The 23807-nt window shown below is 50.8% G+C and overlaps 2 protein-coding genes across 7 annotated transcripts in view; both read right to left on the reverse strand.

The window, feature by feature from the left end:
* ZXDC (ZXD family zinc finger C) overlaps positions 1-7304 on the reverse strand; it is a 62561-nt gene extending 55257 nt beyond the window's left edge. For 5 of the 6 annotated variants that reach the window (XR_014795252.1, XM_084886922.1, XM_084886923.1 and 2 more), the window contains exons 1-5: positions 6144-7283; positions 3300-3452; positions 3124-3202; positions 2051-2181; positions 616-786 (exon numbers count right to left, since the gene is read on the reverse strand). Coding sequence is in view for 5 of the 6 variants with exons in the window: in XM_084886922.1 (XP_084743048.1) it covers positions 616-786; positions 2051-2181; positions 3124-3202; positions 3300-3452; positions 6144-7155 (1546 nt within the window). In the remaining variant the exon portion in view is untranslated. Of the gene's footprint in view, positions 1-615; positions 787-2050; positions 2182-3123; positions 3203-3299; positions 3453-6143 lie in introns of all 6 variants that reach the window. The other variant, XM_084886924.1, reaches the window with a different exon arrangement.
* A 1835-nt stretch (positions 7305-9139) lies between these two features.
* The window catches only part of UROC1 (urocanate hydratase 1), a 35636-nt gene continuing 20968 nt past the window's right edge, over positions 9140-23807 (reverse strand). The window contains exons 17-20 of the mRNA XM_084887323.1: positions 22245-22344; positions 20254-20335; positions 13077-13176; positions 9140-12067 (exon numbers count right to left, since the gene is read on the reverse strand). Coding sequence (XP_084743449.1) covers positions 11927-12067; positions 13077-13176; positions 20254-20335; positions 22245-22344 — 423 coding nt within the window. The 3' untranslated portion in view covers positions 9140-11926. The remainder of the gene's footprint in view (positions 12068-13076; positions 13177-20253; positions 20336-22244; positions 22345-23807) is intronic.

A 23807-nucleotide genomic window follows, 5' to 3' on the forward strand; every position in this document is an offset into this window, starting at 1 on the left:
GAGGCAGCCATGTGGCAACCCAGACCCCCCAACATCCTAACTGTAGAACTATGCAGGATTCTAAGTTCCATGCCATCATGTAGCCAGATAAAAAAGCCCTCGTGTGCCAGACACCCCCTCTGGAGAACTGTCGTGGTTCCCGCTCAGCCCTCACACCCCTGCCTCAGCCACATCCTGAAACAAAACTCTGTTCTTGTTTTCAAGGACTTTCCTCAGCAGCAGTATGGAGAAGAGTCAGAGGGTGTGCTCAGAAAGAACAGGACTTAGAAAAAGGATCCAAAGACAGAAATGATGGAGAAGCAGGCTTAGAACTTAGGACAGAGATCACAGGAAGATATAGATTTTGGAGACATATGCAGGAAAAGCCAGAAACATGGAATATTCAACGCTCTTCAAGGTAAGCACTTCAGACAAGGATTAGAGAAGCAGAAGCAAGTGGCAGCAGAGTCCATGCTCCCTGGGCTGATAAGACCTCACTGCACTATAGAGTAACTTAGCCTAGGACTCGCCAACTTCTGAAAGGAGCTAAGGATGGAATGATACCTTTTGCTTCTCTGAACAGGTCAAGCTTACACATCTTTGTAGCTCCCTAAGAGGGACATAAATCAAGCCAACCTGGGTGCCGGCTGTGCTGCCTGACCACATGTGCTTTCATACTGTGCTTGGAGGTAAAGAGTCTATTACAGCTGGACACGGGGCAACGGCTTTTTGGAGCAACCACGTCTTGCAGGTGTTTCTTGGAGTGAATGTAGAGACTGCTACGAGCGGAGAACCTGGCACAGCACCCTGGAACAAAACAAATGATAAGTGTTAAGTCTATAGATTATAAAGAAACCAATGCTGACATTTCCTTGTCATCTATCTATATATATAAAAGCGTGAGCAGCCATTATGACCGGTCACTGTAACATGCACTGACCACCAGGGGGCAGACGCTCAAGGTAGGAGTTGCCCCCTGGTGGTCAGTGCGCTCCCACAGCCAACCTCCCCCAGCGGGTCAACCTACAGGGGTCCCTCCCCACAAGCTAGCCCCATAGGCCCTGAGGCCGAGGGACCCCACCCATGCATGAATTTGTACACCAGGCCTCTAGTATCAAAATAATGAGACAATGCATGGCCATGTTCTAGCCACAAGGAAGGGGCATACACTGAATACCTCTTGGAGCAGCATCATAAGAAATTATTGAATAAATTTGAAAGCAAACTCTATTTTAAAAAAGAGATTTGAAGTTTCACATCATTTGTATATAAGATGTGTGACCCTGAACAAGTTAACTCTGAGCCTGTTTCTTGGCCCATTACCCAGGGCTGCTGGAAAGATTAAGTGAAATTAAGTGTTAAACAACTCCTTTAATGTTCAAGTGCTAAAAAATTTGTACTAATCATCTCTATCAAGCTACAACTATTAAAACCACCATAATTCTATGACATTTAAGGTTAGAAGCGACCTCAACAGATCTCCACTATTCCTATCAGTTTACCAAATTAATGCCCAGAGGGACCAAGCAAATGGCCCTAAGTCAGGGATATAAACTGAGCCTGGAACTGGCACTGCCTTAACTACTCAACTGCTTAACCAGTAGGTAAGACCACAAACCTGCATACAGTTTAGACGGAAAACAAGAAGATTCAAAAATGCCCTGATTTTCCACTGTTGGAGCTCTACACCAAGGTCTTCTCACAGCCTTAACAAAGAAAACACAAACCTGCTCACTGGATGGGTTCTTGGCAGCTTATGACCTGGCAGGGACATGTAGACAACCAGCTGTCCTCACAGCCACCAAATTAAACAGGTAACTAACTAGAGCCACAGATCTAGTAAGTGCCCTGCAGGGACAACAGTCAAAACAGGTCTGATTTTGAAGTCTGTTCTTTCCAATACAATGCTCCCAAGATACAACAATTAATTAAAACCAAGTAAATCTAATGCTACAACTTACACTCACCTTGCCCTTAGGCAACTAAAACGTACCTTTAAACAACTAAAAATTACAACATCAATGTGGATATGGTGCTAGTTGACAGCTCAAAGTAATGTATAAAAATCTACCTTCCACAGGGCACTCGAACGGCTTTGTGCCCAGGTGGGTGATGCTGTGGCCTTTTAGATGCTCTGCTCTCGTGAATGACTTCCCACAGCCTTCCACGGGGCAGATAAACCTCCGATCGTCATCGTGTTTCCTGCCAGGACAGAAAAACATGACACGAATTACTCACACAGCCCAGAAGCCCCAGGCCTCAAAGTGATTCTTTGTTTAAAATTCTGCAAAATAAACCAAACTACAACTTTGCATTTAAAAAAAAACTTTTATCAGTACATTTCAGAGAACCTTAATTGTGTCTCTAACCCACATGGGCAGATTTGCAATTTAGCCACCCTTTAATTAGAAATTCTACTTTACTCTAATGACCGAGCCGACCCCAGAGTCAGACACAGAAAAATCTAGAGAGCTGAGTCTCAATGTACTAATAAAGCTACCTCCACTGTTTAGGAATCCCAATAATAAAAAGCTTCCCAATCCACAGAGGGCAACAAGAAGTGTGCATAAGATCCACTAAAAGGCGAAAGGACCTTCTCAAGCCCATGCATAAACACTGCCTCTTTCTGAGTAACATTTGTATATTAAACACTCAAACTCCAGCTATGTAAGCATGGACAAACCGCCCAACCTCTTGAGTCCCACTGCAAAACAGAGAGTAAGAACATCAGAGTCAGAGTTCTTGGGAAGATAACATGAAATACACAGAAGTGCTGAGCAGCACCTTCTTATAGGCTAAGCCCTCCAAGGCCGTCATTATCACCATGGAAAGTTTGTATTGACAGGAGGAAAGCTTATTCCACGCCGTAATTTTCTTAAAAATATAGAATTGTACATAACAGGTACCAATTAAATTTAAAAACAAGTACACACAGGAAAAAAAAACTGACTCTGGGTAATCAGGATGCTCAGCGGTTTCTTTCTTAAAGCTTTCTGAATTTGCCAAATTATCTACATTGTCAAATTATCTTTAAGTTTCCTTATAACTTAAAGAAATCTGAGATGGTTTGTCCATAGGCTTCTACTACTAAGAAATAATTCATTCATTTTCAAAACTTGTAATTCAACCAAGATGTATAATTACCTTTTGTGCCTCAGCAGTTTAGACATGCTGGTAAAGGTCCAGCCACAGCTGTCAGAGTCACAAATAAAAGGTCTTTCACCTTAGAAAAGAAAAAGTTACAACATGTCACTACAAATGCAAGCTACCACAAAGACAGATCTTGGTTCCAAATGACACTGCATTCCCTAGCGCATTACCTGTATGACTTCTCAGGTGAATTTTCAGGCGACAGGCTTTGTCATACTGTTTGCTGCAACCAGGAAAGGAGCAGGAAAAGAGCTCCTGTTCTCTGAAGTGGGCCCGGTTGTGGGAAAACAGAGCACTCACCGTAATGAAGGTCTTCTCACAGCCTGAACGAAGAAAACACAAACCTGCTCACTGGTGTGGCAAAAATCAGAAGACAGCTACACTAGCCACCATCCAGGACACTGCTGGCACTGAAGCAGACGAGGGGAAAAATGATTCAGAAGCACCTCTGGAAAGTTACTACCACTGACACCTGGCTTTGTAGTAGCTAAACTAGGGCTGGCTAGCACACGAAAGACACCTGTTTAAAATGACTTAGAGATGAAGGATCTGATCAAGGGAAAGTCCTCCAGTCACGGCCCTCCATCTGCTCCACTCTGTGGCACAGGTCCTGCATACATTTTGTGAACTCAGAGGTCAGTGCTGTCGGTGTGAAATCCAAGAAAATCCAATTAGATACTAAGGAACAGGATTTTGTCTATTAGGGTTGGGCTTGGAAGGGCCACAAACCATCATAATATCTGAGACTTTTAAGCCCTTGGGGTGATGCTGCATGCTCTACACATAAATGTCCTCCCTGATATTCTCTGCAACAGGGACCTGGCTTCTCTTTTTCCTTTTGCCCATTTCCTCAAGGCTCCCTACTCTGCCAAAGGAGGTTACTGGGGTCATCTTCATTCACATGGTCTTTCCCATCACCTCCATCCTCAGCCCCCAGTTAAGCCACCAGCCAATGGAGCCGGTCTGAGCAGACTTTCCACACAATTGTTATCCTTTGACAAAAACATCCAGTGCTCAAATAGGTGGGAAATATCAGGCTGCAAGGTGCTGACTGAGTGTCTCCATAGCAGCTCTCTGAAGAGCCTTTAACATGCTACCACAGTGCCTGTAACCCACCCCGCAGGTACACACTGCACAGCACCACACCAAGTACCGGCCCACAGAACCCTGTCCCTGGCAACACTGACCTAGGAAAACGGGCCTCTCTAAATGCCCTGAAACCATCCTCTTCGCCATGAATCTACTCCCCTGCCAGGCCTTTCCCTGTCTGGGGCTTTGGTCAGATAAATCCAAGCATGCCTACACAGAACAAAACCACATCTACAAACCAGCCCTCTATTCTGTCTCTGCATCTGGAGCCCCCTCACCATCCCCACTGCCACTGCCTCTGCCAAGGTCAGCCCTAAGGAAACTCAATCTGGAACATTTCTCGGGACTTCACTGATCCCTCTCCTGCTTCTACCCCATCTCAAACATTGGCACCACACAGATCATCTAGCTCAGTGTTTCCCAAAGTGTGGTGCGCGTACCCCCAGGGGTACGGGAAGAGTTTGGTGGGGACATGCACTGCACCGTGCTTAGCTGTGCCTAATTCTACGTTCTCATGAGTACAGGGGTACTCAGCGTTACGAAAATTATAGAAAGGGTACACATATGTCAAAAGTTTGGGAAACACTGATCTAGCTCAAAACTACAGGAAGACCTCAGGCCCTACAACAGGCTAGATCCCTGATTTTCCTAGTATTATATTCAGAATCATGCTCCCTGTGCAGTCTTTAAGCCACGGTCCGATTCCCAGAGTGTATGACAGAAAAGGGTTTCCATTCAGTGGCCTGAAGCTGTGTCCTCCATGAAGAGGGCCACATGAAACAACCTACAGCACATGGGAAGGGAACTCGGGAACATGTTGGCATTTTGCATTTCACTCTTTCAAGCTCTCTATACTTGAGTATATTTTATATTTTATATCAGGAGAGCATCAAATGTACATAGCATGTCAACACACACGTGGGACTCCCGTAAGGTGCGTGCTTGCCTTTTTGTTTTAATGAGTTGGTGGTGGAAGGACCTTCACCATCTGCTTGGCCCTCCCACACCCTCCCAACAGCCCACAAGCCCTGCATGGGCTCTGCAGACCCTCTGCTTCCCCCCCCCCCCTGCAGACCCTCTGCTTCCCCCCCCCCCCCAACCTCCCCTACAAAGGCCTCTTACCCAATTCCCCAAGCCAACTCCTAGCCAGGAGGGAGCCTTCTCCTCCCTGGGGCGCGCTCTCGCGCTCGCGCTCGCTCTCGCGCTCTCTCTCTCTCTCTCTCTCTCTCTCTCTCCTCCCTGGGGCGCGCGCTCTCTCTCTCTCTCTCTCTCTCTCTCTCTCTCTCTCTCTCTCTCTCTCAGCACCTACACCAGCCTACTGGGGAAAGAATGCATGGTATGGAAGCCTTATCTCCCCACCGCTGCAGGCCATGGCACTGGACAAAGAACCATCCCTGGATTTCTTTCCCCCATTGCTGGGCCTCAGTCACTTCATCGGCCACAAGAGGACAATTTTGAGAACTTGACAAACTGTGGAGTCCAAAGAATAGTATGAAAGGCACAGACTGTGGGCGCCTCACCATCTTAAGGCCTTCCATCTGGACGCCCCACCAGTATCAGAGGAGCGAATGTTTCCAAAGGAGATGGAGGAAAACAAAGGCCTGTCTCATAACAAAACTCTGGGAAGATGCGTTCTGTCTTTCACTAACCAGAAGCACCTTCGGAGGGATCTGCTGCCACCGCCACGGGGAAGGGCAACCGTGATTATTTGGTCGCAATCCCCAGGGTTCAGGTGCCCTGGGAAGAACTAGGACACACACACCAAACACAGGAGCGCTTCCGTCCCCGCCCCTCGTACCTGGCCCACCGAGTGTAAACCCTGCCCAGCCCAGCCCCGCCACCACACCCACTCCGAGCCACTGGATGATGTGGCCCTGACGGGCACCCTCAAACCCCCCCGCAGCCGCCCGCAGGCCCTGCGTTACCGGGAAAGTCACACTTGTAGGGCCGCTCGGGCTCGAAGTGGCTGCGCTGGTGCGAGCTGAGCTTGGCCTGCGTGGGGAAGCGCTCGGTGCACACCTCGCACTTGAACAGGCTCTCCTGCTCGTGGCCCTTCATGTGCGCCTTGAGGTTGTACACGGTGGTGAACTTCTTGCCGCAGCCGCCCACCGGGCAGCCGAAGGGCCGCAGCTTGTCGTGCGACTGCAGGTGCCGCTTGAGCTTGTAGGAGGTGGTGAAGGCCCAGCCGCAGCCGTCCAGCGGGCACTTGAAGGGCCGCCGGCCCTGGCTGCCGCCGTGCGTCAGCAGGTGCACCTTCAGCTGGTGCTTCTTGGCGAAGGCGAGCGAGCACTGCGGCTCGGGGCAGCGGTAGCCCAGCGCGCCCGGCCCCGGGGCCCCGCGGCGGCCCTCGGCCGGGCTCGCGGCCTCCTCCCGCGGCTGCGCTGGCGGCGGGCCCGGGGCCGGCGGACCCCCCTGGGGCGGCGGCGGCGGCGGCGGCGGGCCGGGGGGCGGCGGCGGCGACTGCGAGGCCAGCGTGAGGACGCCGCGGTCCAGGCGCACCATCAAGTCCTGGCCGCCGACGGCCACGGTGTCCCCGGGGGCCGCGCCGGGGCCGGGGGCGGCGCCGCGGGAGCCCTGCAAGAGCCGGCCGGCAGGACCCGCGTCGGCGTCGGGCTCAGCCTCCCGCCGCCCGGGGGCCTCGGTCGCGGCGCCGCGCGGCACCTCCAGAAGCACCACGAAAGAGCCGTCGTCGTCGTCGTCGTCGTCGTCTTCCTCGAGGGGCGGCGGGCTCGGCCCGGGACCCGCCGCTGCCGCCGCCCCGGCCTCCCCTCGCCGCGGCGCCGACCCGCCATCTTCGGAGCCCCGCAGCAGCAGCAGGCGGCGGCGCGCGGGGCCCGGGCCGGGGGGCGGGCCTGGGCCTCGGCGGAGTCGGCCGGGGCCGCCGCCATGTTGGGCCCCACGCGGGGTCGGGGCGGCGAGCAGCGCCGGGAGATCCATCTTGGACCCTGCAGGGTCGTCGCAGCCGCCACAGCTCGGAAGAAGCGCGGTCCGCCCCGCCCAGGCGTGCGCGACGCCGTGCGGCTGCTGCTTCGGGGAGTCCGCGGCGCCAAAGCCCGGCGCGGAGCAGCCCGAGCGCGCGTGCGCGTGCGCGTGAGCCGCGGGGCGGGGCGTGCGGGCCGCTGGCGCGTGACGTCAGGGACACCCCCTGCACGGCCCCCGGGGAGCTGGCTGGTCCTCCGCCTCCCAGCTGTGGTTTGAGTGCTTGCAGGAGAATGTGGCTAGCCTGACTCACAGCAATAATCCCTTTTCGTCTGCAGAACACTATAAAGGGAAAGGCTAATACGCAAATTGACTAAGCGGTGGAACTACCTGTGGCTATGATGCGCACTGACCACCAGGGGGCAGGCGCTCAATGCAGGAGCTGTCCCCTAGTAGTCAGTGTGCCATTCAGCCAGAAGCCCTGAAGCAGACTCAGGGCTGGCAAGCGCAGGGGCATGGCAGGATGTCTGACTGCTGGCTTAGGCCCGCTCCCAGGAAGAGCAGGCCTAAACCTCAGTTAGACATCCCCCAAGGGCTCCCAGACTGCGAGAGGGCTCAGGCCAGACTGAAGGAACGCCCAACCCTGAGTGCACGATTTTCGTGCACTGGGCCTCTAGTGGGTTAATAATTGGGAAGGGATCAAGCCTCACCGGGAATTGAACCATGACCTCCTGGTTCATGCATCCACGCCCAGCTCACTTGGCCACACTGGCCCGGCTCACCCCCTTTTTCTTGTTTCATTGATTAAGCTGTGACATATCTCATCTTCCTTGCTCTGGAACTAGGATTTACACAATCAGCTTCCCTGGTTCTGAGGCCTTCAGACCCAGACTGAATCACTTCAATGGCTTTCCTGGGTTTCCAACTTCCAGATGGGACTGCCATGTTATATTTATCATTGAGCTCTATCTATAAATATCTATATAATTATATAGATAGATAGATAGATAGATATATCCCCTATTGGTTCTGTTTCTCTGGAGAAACCAATACAAACTTAGATTCAAGTCCCAACAGAAATCATGCAGGTGACACATATGTGTAAGAAATCAGCTGCTATGTCCAAGAACAGACAAGCACACTTGGCCTTGCTATTGGAGTACAGTAGGAAATAGTAGGGACTGTAGCAAATTGGAGAAAAACAGGCCCAGGCCCAAGGGGCCTCCAGCTGATCGCTGTCACTGAGGCAGTGAGGGTACAGTGTCGCCTGATCTATTAATTTGTTCAAGTAAATGCAAAGTCTGAAGTTTTAAGTGAAATCTCCCAATTTGTAACAATTGGTGAAAACATATATATATATATATATATATATATATACACACTTTTTTTTAAGGGCAGGCCAAACAAAATGCAACTGCAAGTCAAGTTTAGTCCCCAGCCCCCAGCCCCCAGCATAGGAATCTATTCTGTAAGGCTAAGGGCAAGAGAGCATGCCTCTCAGCCAAGACCCCCTCAACTGGCCTGGGCTGGCCAGCAAGTAAAGGACCTGCTTCCCGGGGAGCTCCAGGTTCACAGGAAGCAGAGATTTCCCAGGGAGAGAATTTCCAAGGCAACTAAAGCCTACACCCATTATAGCCAATTTGTTTCTATTTTAATTGTTTTGTTGTTTTTTGTTAATCCACACCTGAAGATGTTTTTGTTGTTGATAAAATGGAGTCCTTTAGAGAGAGTGGAAGGCAGGGAGGGAGGGAGGGGGAGAGAGAGAAACATCCATGTGAGAGAGACGCATCAGTTGGTTGCCAGGGCACACACCTGGATCAAACCTGCAACCCGGGTTCCTACCCTTGACTAGGAATCAAACCCACAACCCTTTGGTTTCTGGGCCAACGCTCCAACCACTGAGCAACGTGCCAAGGCGTGATAAAACATTTCTAAGTGGACTACACATTTCTGCTATTTAAAAAAAAAAAAAAAAAAAAAAAACAAGTTCACTGCTGAAAGCTTTTGGAAAGGAAGGGTTTATTGAGCCATATGTTAGCCAGAAAAGGGGCTACCACGTCCTGGGTATGCAATTTAAAGCACCAGCAGCAGGACAAGATGGGGAAGACGAACACAGCTCCTCTCCTGTAGCTGACCGGGCTCTTTTACAGAAGTTGTTTTGAAAGGATTTACATCGGCTATAGACAAGGGTTGGGGGGACAGGAAAGGGTGAAGCAGGGACCGTTCAGGGAGAGGTGCACAGTTCATAAGGGGAAAAGATTTACTACTTTTGATTGATTGTGGGCAACAGTCCCGAAAGTTCCTGCATAAGCAGAATGCAGCGGCATCTGATGGTCAGCTGTTTCTTTTTAGACAGCCACCTGGAAGTTGATTCAAAGCTCCAGCAACATCCAGCGATACAAGCAGGCTTTTGTCAGTTGGCCCACAGCTATTCACTGGTTAATTACCCTTGCCTCTGTACCAAACTATAACTTAATTTAGGACTCAGAATATTTTTTTCTTGTCACTACTTTCTTAAAAATAAGACGGAACTGGACACGTTGGGCATCCGTGCTGTTCTATGCACTCCATGGTTACTGAGGCCGTGGTCAGTTGCCCTAAACCCCCACCCACTGAGCCCCATGGTGGCCGAATTCTGGATGTCAGTAGTCCCTTCTCCCTGCTGGCAGCGGGCAGCAGGTTGATGTGCTTGTGCCCAGCAAAGTAGCCTGCTCCCTGGCATGGCTTGGTATGGGACCAAGAAGGGTTCCCGAGGCCTTTGCATGTGGGTAGAAGCCATCTTTGAACTTGGCCCAAAGCTGGCCATCAAGCTCTACCTGTCCTTAATAAGAGAAGGTGCTGGGAGGGGAAGAAAGGGCCTGGTCTTAAAATCTAACATATCTTCTCCGTGTCTCCCTAGGGACAGGGAATGCTCGGGCAGCTGTATGAGCCAGGGTGCTTTCCAAGGAGACTTGCTGACAGACGCTGTGCTGGTTTAGATGCTGTGCTCGCTGTGTGGAGCCAAAGCCCTGCTGGGAGGGGCAGGCCGTGCTGGAGTGGCAGCTCCGTGTGCTGCCAAGAGCACAGGTCCCTGGGCCTCCCCACGTGCACCCTATCTATGCCTCTGTGGACCTCATGGTCACAGAAGGGCTGCTGCCCGTCAGCATCACACCTGAGGTTCTAGCAGGAAGAAGGGGCAAAGGCAAAAAGCAACCCAGCCTTATCGCTACATTTTTATTGGAAAAACAACAGCTTTCCCGTAAGTCCTACCTGCCAGAATTCTACCCTATTTCATAGTCCAGAACTAGGCCAGGGGTCACTCACTCCCAGTTGCAAGAAAGACTGGAAAATCAACTATTTTCACTGGGTCTGTCGCTGCCCAGACAAAACTGGGGTTCTGTAAGACTGAAAACCCAGAATCCGGCCAGGCTGGCTCCCTCTCTGCAGACATGGAAGGGGAGGGGTGGAAAGTTTTCTGTAGCTTTTTGGAAACCCATCCCCCAATCTCTTTCTTAATTCTTTGTTTAGGACGAGCCATTTTTAAGTCTGTAATGGGCCCAACAGGGGGCTAAGCTAAGGCCAGAAACTAATGAGAATAAGGTATGTGGTCAAAGCTGCTCTGCTTAGCACGGCAAGGTCACAGGGGTCTCCTGGTGTAGAGAGCCAGCAAGCCCGGTGATGCCAAGGGGGCCTGCCTGATGCCTTGCATGGCCCTGGGTGTTTACAGGAAAGGGAGCAGGTCCTGATTACCAGTCTGTGGGGCAGGAAGGATGAAAGAAGAGGAGCTGGGAACTTCTCTCTCCACTTTGCTTCTTTTTGTAATTGGGGGAAGAATGAAGCAGAACCACCACCCCTTTAAAGAAAAAAAAAAAAAAAAAAGCACCTGCTCCAAAATGAAGGCCTGAAGAAGCATGGTCACATGATCCCCTCTGCCTGGGTCATCTTCATTGAGGCTGGGCTCTGGGGTCTGGCAGGGGCGGGTGAAGCCAGCCTCAGTCCCACACTGCTCCTACAGGACATCTGGTCCCAAACGGGCCTCCTGAGCAGACTTCTGTCATAAGGGATCAGCCATGGGTAGTACCCCTGCTCTCTCCTTTTTTCCCCCAATGAAGTATCACTAACCTTTAGGGCAGAGCTCTGCCAGCCCTCATCCCACCACCCTGCATCCACCCGCCCACACCACGGTCCATAGCTCTCTAGACAACCCTTTACTCTCCTACCTTCCTCCCTGGACACCTCCAAGCCCAGGGCCTGGTGAATGTTCCTTTGTGCCCAAAGCTGGGGCAAGGGGGTACAGGAAGTACCTGGCTAGACAAATGAACAGGCTAGCCGATGGAAAGAGAGCTGCGTGGATGGCTGGAAGGTGGGCAAGAGACGGTGGTTGGTTAAAAACCTGCCCATAGGAAAGCCCGCCCCTTGGTAGGAAAAGGAATGACAAGAGGCTGAGAAGGGACTTAGTGGATGCCCAGCTCAGCAGTATTCACGACACGCCTACCTCCAGAGCTGCTGGAGTCTACTCCTCGGAGAGCTTCAGGATGTAGTCCCTAACAAGACTTTCACTGCCCTCCCCGGTTCTCAGGGGAGCGACATGGTCTTGGAGAAATGGCTCCACCTCTGTGGGCCTCAGCTGGCTCATCTGTGGAATGGGGACAGCAATAGCCCACCCTCAAGGGTGCTGTGAGGCCAAATGAGGGCGTGGGTGCGGACCTGCTGACCCAGGAGGGGGAGGTGTGCAGCGAAAGGCGTGGTGAGGCTGTGGGGATGAGGACGGGGACCAAGGGGGACAGGGGGCCGTGGCAGCTCTCCGTGCTCATTTCCGCAGGGCCTGCTGGAGCATGTGCTCGTCTGCCACCCAGTGTGGCAGCGTCACCACCAAGCCCTTGTTCTCCCGCATCGTCTCGCAGATGATCTCATAGGCCTTCTGGTTCCCGGACCAACAGCGGCGGGCCACCTGTCAAGGGGCGCGGAGGGCTGTGCTGTAGCTGGTGCCAGCATCACCGGGTTCCCAGCAAGGCATTCTGGATACACTGGGGCTGCGCTCAAACCCCCTGGAGGACACTCTGTACTGTCTGTGGGGTCAGTCTGTCCCTGCCCTGCCCGAGGCTCAACCTCCTCCTCTCTTGGCCACATTATTACTTATCTGCCTCTTGATCTGAAACCAGCTAGCCTTCTGCCCTGCCTCCCCGCTCCCTGCAGAGGCACAGGCCAGGCACCCAGGAGTCATCCTCAGCTTCCCTCCTCTCCAGCCTCATAGATGGACACCCACCTTGGATCAGTCTTAAAATCTCTCTCCATCCACTTTCTCCTCCCATCTCCATCACCAGGGCTCCCTGGATGACTGTCATGGCACCTCCCCCAACCCCTCGCCTCCCTGCAGCCATTCTTGCCAAGCTCCGCCCACTGGTCCTCCTCCATCTCCCCCACCCATCCTCTCACTGCTTCACTGCCTTCAGGATGAAGACTCTCCTCTGCTGGGGGCTCCCAGGGAGTTGGGCCTCCAAGCACCCCTTCGCCTCCACTCTCAGGTTTGCTCTCCGGCCCACACAACGTCAAACTCTCTGGGCTCTTGTGCTCCCTATTTCACTCATGATTGTGCATACCCTTCCTCATTACCACCTGACTTCCCGTTTGTTCCCCCTTCCGACTGCCTGCAATTTGGTCCAAGAGAAGAAGGAGCCCCACCCCCACCCCCACCCCCCCCCCACACACACAGGGTCAGATGTCAGGAGTCCCCTGCTGTGGACAGAGGCTGGACTGGAAGGTGAGGCCAGAGGCCAGGAGATGCAAAGAAGCCTCTGGAAACAGCCCAGGAGAGCTGTGGTAGCTGATGAGGAAAGGCACGAAGGACAGGAGTGGCCATTTCTGGGGTAAAAGGGACAGAACTCAGTCTCAGGTCTGCAGTTGGAAAGGACAAAACCACCGATGGAGAGAGAAGGTAGGGAGAGACCAGGGTGACTTACTCCATTGGAGACATCCCAACCGAGCATCATCTTGGCCCTCTGCTCAGCCTCCTGGGTGCCATCTAGCACAAGGCCAAACCCACCGTTCATCACCTCGCCCCTGGCAAGAGACAAAAGAGTTTCCAGGTCACCTCTGGGCCCTGACCCTCACAGCAGACCAAAGTGCATGTGAGTTTTGGGTTGTTCTGGAAGCCCTGTTTGAGGTGTCTTGTGGTCAGCCCCTGGGGCCAAAGCCTGTGCCCTCTTGACAGATGCAGGAGCCTCACAGTGCTGTGCTGGCCACTCATGCCTCTGTGCTTTACCCCGTGGGCCCTGAGCCCACCTTCAGGACCCACTCCTGTGCCACATTGTGCTTGAAGCCTGACCTCGGGAGTGCGGCATGACCCCCTTCTCCTGGGGCTCTCAGAGTGCTTCCTGAAAAGGAATGCTCCCTCCGGGGTCTCTTGCTTTGCTCGATTCCATTGTGATTTTCCCTTTGTGCTCCTTGCCTTTCTTATCTCTTCTTTCTACTTGCTTTAGGTGTATTTTGGGGTCCTGATTATTTGATTTGAAAGCTGAGTTTCTTTATTTTTAGCATTTCCTGTTTCCTAATTAACACATTTCTCTGAATTCTGTTCTGACCACCTTCTCTCACAGGTGTGACATGTCCTTACGTTCATTTGTTTCTTGGTAGATGTCACTGGAATCTACTTGAGTATGTTCGTGTCTTCCACTGTCTGCACATTTGCCCTGTGATTCTTCTCCATCAGCCATGAGGACCCTCCCCTTCCTGGCGCCCCTGGACTTCCATCCTCACCCTTCATGTCGTTATCAATGGCTGCTGGGCCCAGCCGAAGTTCCTGCTCAGCTCGAATCCCTCTACCTCATGTGTCCCCTCCAGTTACTCACTGGAAATGCCCCGGATCGTGTCAGTACCTTCCAGGGCTCTTCTGCCAAACATGGACACCTGGGGCCACAGCCTATGGCCTTTCAGTACCCAGCGCCTATGAGTTTGCTCTTTCTCCTTCCCACGCCCGGAAGGTGCCTCTAGTTTCTCTAGTCTCAGATCCTTCAGGACTGTCAGGCCTTATCTGCTTCTCTGACCAGCCGGGACCCTACTGATAATTTCAATCAGTTCCCACCGAGCAGAGGAGAACCCTCTGCCCCAGGAGCCATCAGTGCCACCACTCTGGGCACAAAGATGCCAGCCCGTACCTGGCCAGCCCCATGCCCATCTTGCAGCTGGGAGCCTGTTCACAGGCAGGGGGCTGGCCAGGTATGGGCTGGCTGATGCTGGTTACCAGAGAAGAAAGCAGATGGCAGCAAAAGTCACTAAGTGAGGACACTCGTGTGCCCTTCAACCAAAGAGGTAATTTTGAGATTAGAACTATGTCTTTCATTTTTGGGTCCATAAGCCCCAATGGTCAGAGACCAAAGTTGTTCAGCTCTAGGCGTCCTCTGCAAACCTCGCCCACGGGGAGCCCTGAGCACGCTGAGCTCAGGAAAAAGGGGAGCTAACGGCAGCATTGCTGTCAGTGCAGTGTTTGGGGACAACTAGCTCTTGGAGGAAAACATAAAAGTAGAACCTAACATCACACATAAAGAAAAACAAAATATTTAAAGTTACAAGACCAATAAATAAAATTTAGGATAATGTTTTTGTTTTTAAGTCAGGAGAGGGATAGATGTTTTAAAGCAGCATTAAAAACAAAACAAACAAACAAACAAAAAAAACAGAGCCAGAATAGAAAAGCCCCTGTGAGGGGAGAGGATCTGCCCAGGGAGCCATGCCGAAAAGCCCAGCTGTGGGGAGGGTGGTTCATTCTCAAACCCCAACAGTAACTCCTTAGGCCCTGCATGGGGCAGAGACTGAACAATACCATGGCAGGGGTCCTGCTCGTTCTGCCCGAAGCGGTTCCTCCAATTGCGGCCGGCCAGCTGGGCGCTAGAGCTCCCTGCTGGCAGCAGGACTGTCAGGTCTGCACGGGGACTGAGGGCTCCCTGACCAGTCACTCTGCCTCATATTCACCTTCCCCACCTCGTCCCTTCCCAGCTGGGCTTCCCCCATATCTCTTTTGTACACTCCCAGCCCGACCTCAGCCCCGCCTCCTGGAGAACCCAACCAGCACAGATGCTTTAAACGAAGTTCAAAGACTGTTGGCACAAACCCAACACACCCATCTCAGATCTAGATTAGATGAAGAATGCCTGGGAATCGATAAGGAAAAGCACACAACTCAAAAGCAAAAACCTCAGCGTGAGCAATTCAATTCAAAACAAGATTTTGTTACTTCTTGCCTACCAGGCTGGTAAACCCCACGTTAAGATCCCGCGAGTGATCATATTTAGTGTTGAGGAGGTTATGCAAACAAGAATTTTTATATCAGGAAATTGGTTGGCAGCTGTCATTTAAGTTTGAAATGCCCACCTTTTTTGAACCTGAGATTACAACTAGCATCTCGTGACAGCGGTTAACATTGATAGGAGGCATGCCACGTGTCAGACCCTGTTCTGGCACCTTTACAAGAGATTGGCGGTGGATTGGCACAGGCATTTGGGCTAGGCCTCCTGCCAACCAGCTCAACCCAACTCAAAGTTATTTATCTCCGCTGGGTAGTATTTATGTCTTAGGTGTGTCTGTTGTAGCTATTAGATGAGCTTGCACATGTTTCTTTTTTTTTTTTATACATTTTTATTTATTTCAGAGAGGAATGGAAGGGAGGAAGAGATAGAAACATCAATGATGAGAGAGAACCATGGATTGGCTGCCTCCTGCACGCCCCCTACTGGGGATCAAGCCTGCAACTGGAGCATCTGTCCTTTAATGGAATTGAACTCTGGGACCCTTCAGTCCACAGGCCCACGTTCTTCTTCTTCTTCTTCTTCTTTTTTTATTAAATATATTTTATTGATTTTTTACAGAGAGGAAGTGAGAGGGATAGAGAGCTAGAAACATCGATGAGAGAGAAACATCGACCAGTTGCCTCTTGCACACCCCTTACCGGGGATGTGCCCGCAACCAATGTACATGCCCTTGACCGGAATTGAACCCGGGACCTTTCAGTCCGCAGACCAATGCTCTACAGCTGAGCCAAACCGGTTTCGGCCACATTCTATCCACTGAGCCAAATTGGCTAGGGCTACCACACTCTTCCTAGAAGACCTGGCACATGTTATGCACTATATAAGCCTTAGCTATTATTAACTCATTTAATCTTCACCAGTAGCTACAAAACAGTTGCTATTATTATGGCCATTTTGTCAATGAGAAAAAAGCTCAACAGCTTAACTTATGCAATCAAATCGACTTCAGGATCCATGATGTTAATTAAGCAACAACATTGTACAAAGATGCTCCCTGCTGCACTGGGGATAGGCGGGGCGAAGGGGGTCTCTGTGTACAGATGGCGGGAGCCCTCGATGCCCTGGCTACTCAGAGTGTCCACGGGCAGCAGAAGCAGCATCACCAGAGCTGGTTAGAAACTCGAACTCTCAGCCCCTCCAGACCTGCCTAGCCAGAACCTCCCTTTTAACAAGCTCCCTAGGGAATCCTGTGCATGTTCAAGTTTGAGTTGCCCGTTAAGAGGAAAAAATGTCAGTATCTGGATAAAAATGGTTGCTCAAATACACCAATTTATTCCTCAAAGACATGGACCCCGGGACTGGTTCTGGCTGTAAGGACAGAGGCACATCAGAAGGTGAGAGAGCGAACATGAAACCCAAAGATGGAGGACAAGTCTCAACACCCAACAGTGAGGCCCTGTCCCTCCCACCCAGTTCCCAGAACTGACCGAAACTTCCCTACAGGCCCTCTCTAAACAAGGGGACAGTCCAGCCGGCATGGTCTGTGGTTGAGCATCAACCTATGAACCAGGAGGTCATGGTTCGATTCCTGGTCAGGGTATATGTCCGGTTTGTGGGCTCAATATCCTGCTAGGGACTTGCAGGAGGCAGAAAATCAATGATTCTCTCTCATCATTGATGTTTTTATTCTCTCTCTCCTCCCTTCCTCTCTGAAATCAATAAAAATATATTTTAAAATAAAAAATAAACAAAATAAATAAACAGAGAGATATCAAGGACAGCTGGACAGACACCACAAGGACAGATACCAAGTGAGGAGACAGGCAACAGAGAAAGCAGAAAACGACACACAGCTGACATTGCTCAACAGGAAACATAAAATGCAAAAACAAACCTAAAAGCAAATCCAGTAATAAATAGCAGGGTAAGTTTATAACCTAGAAACATGGATTTCCATACAACAACAACACAAAACGAAGCTGGAGTTGGATGTGGCTTCCTCTTGGAATAGGAATGGTCCTAGGCCAGATTTTTTTCCCCCTGCTGATATTTGCAGCAAGCTTCTCCGGAGTATCTGATGGATTAAATTATGTACTTACGTGTGAATGAGTCTAATGAATTCCACCATGAATCTGAGCCCTCAAGAACAGCCAGAATACAGAGCTTGGGGGTGGGAACCACTTGGGAATTACATTCCCTGTCCTGAGAGCCCTAGTGCAGCAGGTTGGAGCAAGCAGTGTCCTGCCTGAATTCTGGCCCTGCTGTCTCCTGTTCAGAGGCCCTCGTGTTGTTGACTCTCAGCTGCTTTGCTCTGTCCCTTCTTGCCCTCGGCTGTCCCGTTGGCAACGATGAGTGGATCTGGAAGGCAGATTCCGGCTCTCCCACCAACTCTGTGGCCTTGGGCAAGTTCCTCCCCCTTCAAAGCCGCTCTTCGCCTCCAGAACCCTCTCAGTAAACCTGGCGACAAACGGCCAGGTATCCGTTACCGGGCGCTCTTCTCGTCCCTGTTTTCTCCAGCCTTTCTATCAAAAAGGACATGCGTTCCGGTTACATTTTCCATTAACTAGAGCCGCCTGACTGAGCTGCAGCTGGAAATTTCAGCCAAGCCGGCCCATCAGAATGCCCTGGGAAGCTCAAGTGCTTGAAAGACTTGGCTCTGGAGGACAAGGCCAAGCTTGATCCGGCCAGAACGGCTCCGAGGTCAGTTCAGAGGTGGCCAGGCCCAGGAAGCTGTCCTCCTCTCTGGAGCCGCAGCACCCCCTGCTGGTCTTGTCCTGGGAGTGTCCCCAGGTGACCCCACAGAGACAGATCCTGCGCAGGTGCAGCTTAGCCTCTGGTGCCTCCATTTCCCCATCTGTAAAATGTGTTTTCCTTCTAAGATTAGGTGAAAGAATGGATTCAAAGAGTCTACAAAATGCTTGCCATGGGGCTCATGTGTAATAAGTTTTAGTTATTCATTATTCTTAGCAGCAGATGTGATATTGTGTCTTAGAATAAGAAACATATAGGGTGTCCCAAAATATGTATACATACACTTTGAAATATACACAGTATTTATTAAAATACATTTCATTTTCAAAACTGAGTGATCAGTTGTCAAAGTGTGTGTACATTTTTTGGGACACCCTATATACACTGATTGGCCAGATTATTATGATCTCTGAATGCCTAATAATCTGGCCACTCAATATATATATATCAGAGGCCCGGTGCATGAATTCATGCATGGGTGGGTCTGGCCAGCCTGGCCAGGGGTAGGGGACATGGGCAGTGGGCTGGCCTGCCTGCTGGTGGAACTCTTGGTCAAGGGGACAATTTGCATATTAGCTTTTTACTATAGGATATACACTGAGTGGCCATATTATTATGTGTTCAGATATCATAATAATCTAACTACTCAGTGTACATGGTCTTTATCCTATTTCTGGCACAGAACTGAAACCTTTGGAATACCTAAGTGTTGAAAACAATAAAGATGTCTTTATGTTAATGAGGTGATTTGTCCCTGCTTTCCCCCCCACCCCCAACACACACACACCCTACCTACTGATAGGGGTTGGTTGCCAGGGGAACCAACCAGGAATAGAGGGTTGGAACTCCCAGTTGCACCCTCACACCTCTAGGGAAAGTGGAGGAACTGAAGGTTGAATTGATCACCAATGGTCAGTGACTTCATCAATCATGCCTATGTAATGAAACTTCCGTAAAAACCAAAAAAGATGGGGTTCAGATAGCTTCAGGTTGGGGAGTCAGACCACAGAGACAGAAATTTCTTTGTTGGGACCTCATCCTATGTTTCTTTTCTTTTCTTTTTTTAATATATATTTTTTATTTTTTACAGAGAGGAAGGGAGAGGGATAGAGAGCTAGAAACATGGATGAGAGAGAAACATCGACCAGCTGCCTCCTGCACATCCCCTAGCAGGGATGTGCCCGCAGCCAATGTACATGCCCTTGACTGGAATTGAATAAATAAAATTTTCAGTCCCCAGACCGACGCTCTATCCACTGAGCCAAACCGGTTTCGGCCCTACGTTTCTTTTCATCTGATTGTTGATTTGTATCCTTAAATCTCCTTTGTAATAAAAAATCTAGTGAGTAAAGGGACTTCCTGAGTTCTGTGAGCCACGCTAGCAAATTAATAAACTCAACGAGGGGGTTGTAGGAACCTCCAATCGGTAGCAGTTTAGTCAGAAATAGGCAACAAGCTGGGCCTGCGATTTGACAGGAGACGAGAACAGTCTTGTGGGACTGAGCCCCTAACCTATGGGATCTGAGGCTTTCTCCGGGCAGATAGTGTCAGAATTGAGGTGGACTGTAGGTGCTAGAGAAAACTGGTGCGTGGTGCAAGAAAACCTGAGCATATTGGTAGTAGAACTATAGTGAACATCTTCATGATGGAGCTGTGGCTGTCAGCCAGATTGAGACCCTCCCAGAGACCCCAATTTCCTACTGGTGAAGACTAGAAAAGTACTGGCCAGGGCAGAGTCCTGAGCCAGGGACCCAGGACAGCAGAGAACCCAGGCCTCCTGCCTCCTTGCCTGGCTGCTGGGAACCTGAGGTGGACTGAAAAGACAGCACCGTGAGAATTCCTGAGGAAATAGCTGTGAACACTGAGTGAACACTGGCATCAGAGGGGCAGTCATGTTTCTTACAGCCTTCCCATCCCATGTGGCAGGTGAGACCCCAAAGGAGGAGTGGTTTGTGCCAGACACTATTCCCCAGTGTTCTGTCCCTCCAACATCCGGCTCACAGGAGGGTAACATCACAGTAAAGCCTTCAGCAGAGGGAGCTTGGGAGAGGCAGGGCCCAGGACCCTTGAAGAAATCCCTGAGCCTGCCATGGGAGCCTGCGCCCCACACCCACCCCCCTACCGTTCTCCAAAGCTTTCTTACCAGCCCACGCCCCCGCCGTTGTGAAGAGCGACCCAGGTGGCTCCACGAAAGGCATCACCCACGAAGTTCTGCACGGCCATGTCTGTGGAAACAAAGCCGCCACCTGTTATTCCCTGAAGGAGGTGGGCCGGGACCAGGTGGGCATTCACAGACCCCACTGGCTGAGCCAAATATCATTAGGGCCAGATGGGGAACTAGGCACAGATGACCCTAGAAACAGCAACAATTTATGCTAGCAAAGCTGAGCCAAGGCAGGAGAAATGGACAAATTCCCACTAGTACCCTTCCCTAAAATGATGCTTGCTAGCACTGAATGCCAGATAAAGTGCCCAGAAGCAGGAAGAAAATAGAATTAACAGGGAGGTGGCAGTGGTTTTAGTTTAGAGATGCAGAAAGCCAAAGAGCATCACACTCACCCTTAAAAAACAAAACAAAACAAAAAAAAAACGGGGTGGGGGAACATCTGTAATAATATGAACAATAAAGATTAAAAAAAAAATGGGGTGGGGGGTGGGGAAAGGATCACAAATTAATGACTTTTCTTGACTCTATCGGAAAACTGATGCCATAGGACAACTAATTTGAAATCTGGAGAGAGAGGAATTTCCAAAGAAAAACTGAACCCAACCTGGTCACCTTACAACTGTCTAAACCAGGGGTCCTCAAACTTTTTAAAGTGGGGTCCAGATCACGGTCCCTCAGAGAGCTGGAGGGCCGGACTATATGAACTACTAATTCCTACTGTAACACCTCGGCTGCGCTCACTGCCCAAAAAACCTGGCGGGCCGGATCAGACTCCTCTGCGGGCCGCATGTGGCCCGCGGGCCGTAGTTTGAAGACCCCTGGTCTAAACCGATAAAGGACAAGCACGAGCCCTGGGTCTGTGAGGTCCATGGGACATGGATACGGGGCCTTGAACCCTTTGATGGGCTCGTATTCCAAAAACTCCACCAGGTGCTCACAGGGAATATCAGGGAGATTCCTGAGTGAGCTTTTTCTTGGTGCTGAGCTGTGAAGACTGGGACGCGCCATGAGCTAAGAAATCCAAGAAATGCAGCTCTAGGCGCTGGGAAAGACTAGGAAATATCCTCCCCTCGCGCCTCCTAAGATGTCACCTCAGCTTCTACCTTGCAGAAAGAAGAGCAAATTAAACCCCAAGCCAGAGGAAGGATCGACATACTAAAGATGAGACCAGAATTCAATTAATTTGGAAGCAGAGAAGCAATTGAGAGAAAATCAAATAAACTAAAATCTTCTTTGAGAACATCCATAAAATTGATAAAACTTCTAGCCAAACTGACCAATAAAAAAGAAAAAAGACACATAGGAACAATATCAGGAATGACAGAAATGATATCACAATTGATCCCACAGACATTAAAAAAGATAGTAAAGGAATACAACTCTATATCCATAAATTTGATAACTTTGATGAAATGGACCAATTCCTTGTAAAACGAATAGTGTTCCTGAGAATCCACCTCGTGCCCTTGGGATCCTGTCCATAATAGCAGGACCCCCTCAGGGACTGGAAATGAGCAAGCCACCCAAGGAACAAGACTCATCAGCAGCTGATCTTCCCTGAACACTGGCTATGGGTCCCTGACGTGATGCTGGACGTGTAGTCATTCAGCTTATTTTTCACAACAGCCATCTGAGGTAGATACTACTGTTATTTCCATTTTGCAGAGGAGGACATTAAGGTTGAGACGTTAAGTACCTTGCAGAAGATCACCCAGCAAGTGATGGGACCAGAAGCACACCCAAGTCTAGGGCATCCAACGGTCCCAATCTGCCCAGCACTGGCCCCATTTAAAAACCTGAGGTCCCAGAACCCCCTCTGTCTTAGGTTGGTCACCCTCTGTCCCACCTTTCAAATGCCAGCACATTCTTTTGTAACATTATGACAAACTAAATGAATCAATTGACTTTTAAATAAAATCCAAATCCAACATTTAAAAAAATTGTTTTTGGTGTTTGATCTTCCTCACCTGCACAGAAGGCAGAGCCATCATAGATGTTGGAGGTCTCCCTAAAGGGACTGTCCGTGCCACTCACATCATGGTGGTCTCGGCTCAGGACCACCGGGGCCTGCAGAGTGCAAAGACAGAAAATGTCAGCCAACAGTGTCCACCACAGCTGCCCAGGGGAGGGCAAAGTTGCATCAGGCCACACCAGAAGCCCTTCAGATACCGTCCCCTGGAAAGCAGACCTTTCGCAGGAGGAACCACCGATGTATTTGATGTCCTTGGGTAGCTACTAATAGATTCTGCTTATTTTGACACTATGTGCCCAGAAGCCCCCATATAATATGTCACCGAGTCTTCTCAATAACCCTATCCAGGTAGGCACAACTGTCATCATGCCCATTTTGTAGAAAGGAAAACTGAGGCCCAGAGAGGATAAGAAACTTGCCCAACATCACAGAGCTGGTAAGTGGGCAGCCTGGGGTTTAAACCCACATACAGTATACTAGAGTCTGGGCTCTCTCTTCAGGCAGCCTGGCCTCTGAGCGTGTGGCACCACTGGAGGTCGGCTTTCCCTGCCCTCCCCAGCGGGCACGGAAGTTCACAGGCTCCCCATGTAGGAGGAGGTAGCCTGCCAAGAGGGCACCTCTCCACTGCTCTGAATCCAGGACCTCCCCTCCTTCCCTAGAACAGGCCCCGGGTCCTTCCATCTCTTCACCTTTGTCCTGGAATCACCTGCCGGCAGGTATTCTGGCATCTTCTTAATACTCAGGCCTCAGTTCTGCACCAGCAACTCAGAAAGGCCTGTCTTGACCACCACATCTAAAGACACCGCTCATCCCCACCCCATCACCCCCACCTTGTCACCTCGACTCATTTTCTTCACACTGGACGTCACATCTAAAATTCTTCCTGAAGTGATACCTTTAGTTGCACATTGTTGGTTTCTCTTCACTAGGGAATAGATCAAGTTGGGGACCCTGTTTATCTTGTTCTTTGCCACACTGCCCCCTAGTGCTTAGAATAAGCCTGGCATAGAGGAAGCTGTGAATCAATTGACAGAGGAAGGAAGGGAGGGAGGGAGGGAGAAAGAGAAGGAGGGAGGGAGGGAGGGAGGGAGGGAGGGAGGGAGGGAGGGAGGGAGGGAGGAAGGAAGAGAGAGAACACCCAGCTCTCAGTGCCGACCTCTGACCCCAGCTGGGTATGAGTGTGCCCTGAGGGATGTTTGGTGAACTATGCCAGCCATCCTCGGGAGCACCCTGGGCTTCCAGGAAGCACCCATGGCCGGATGTGGTGGCCACTTGGGGCCACAGCAGTGGTCAGAGGAGGAGCTTTCTGACCTGAATGCCCAGGACCAAGACACTGAAGGTGCTCCCTGCGAAAGGCCAAGGCTGCTGACCTTGCTGCCAGTGCCCACAGAACCACCCACAGGGACAGCCTTCACTTTCATCTATTTCAGTCTCCTCTTCATGTCTGATCATTAATATTCCTGGTGCTTCCAAACAGAGGACTATCACGTGAGCCTACAGAGGGCCCAGAGGTCACCCTGAACAGTGTGCCCAGGGCTCCGTGGCTTCCAAGGTGAGT

This window comes from Pipistrellus hanaki (assembly GCF_964339955.1).
Source record: "Pipistrellus hanaki genome assembly, chromosome: 6".
NCBI lineage: Eukaryota > Metazoa > Chordata > Mammalia > Chiroptera > Vespertilionidae > Pipistrellus > Pipistrellus hanaki.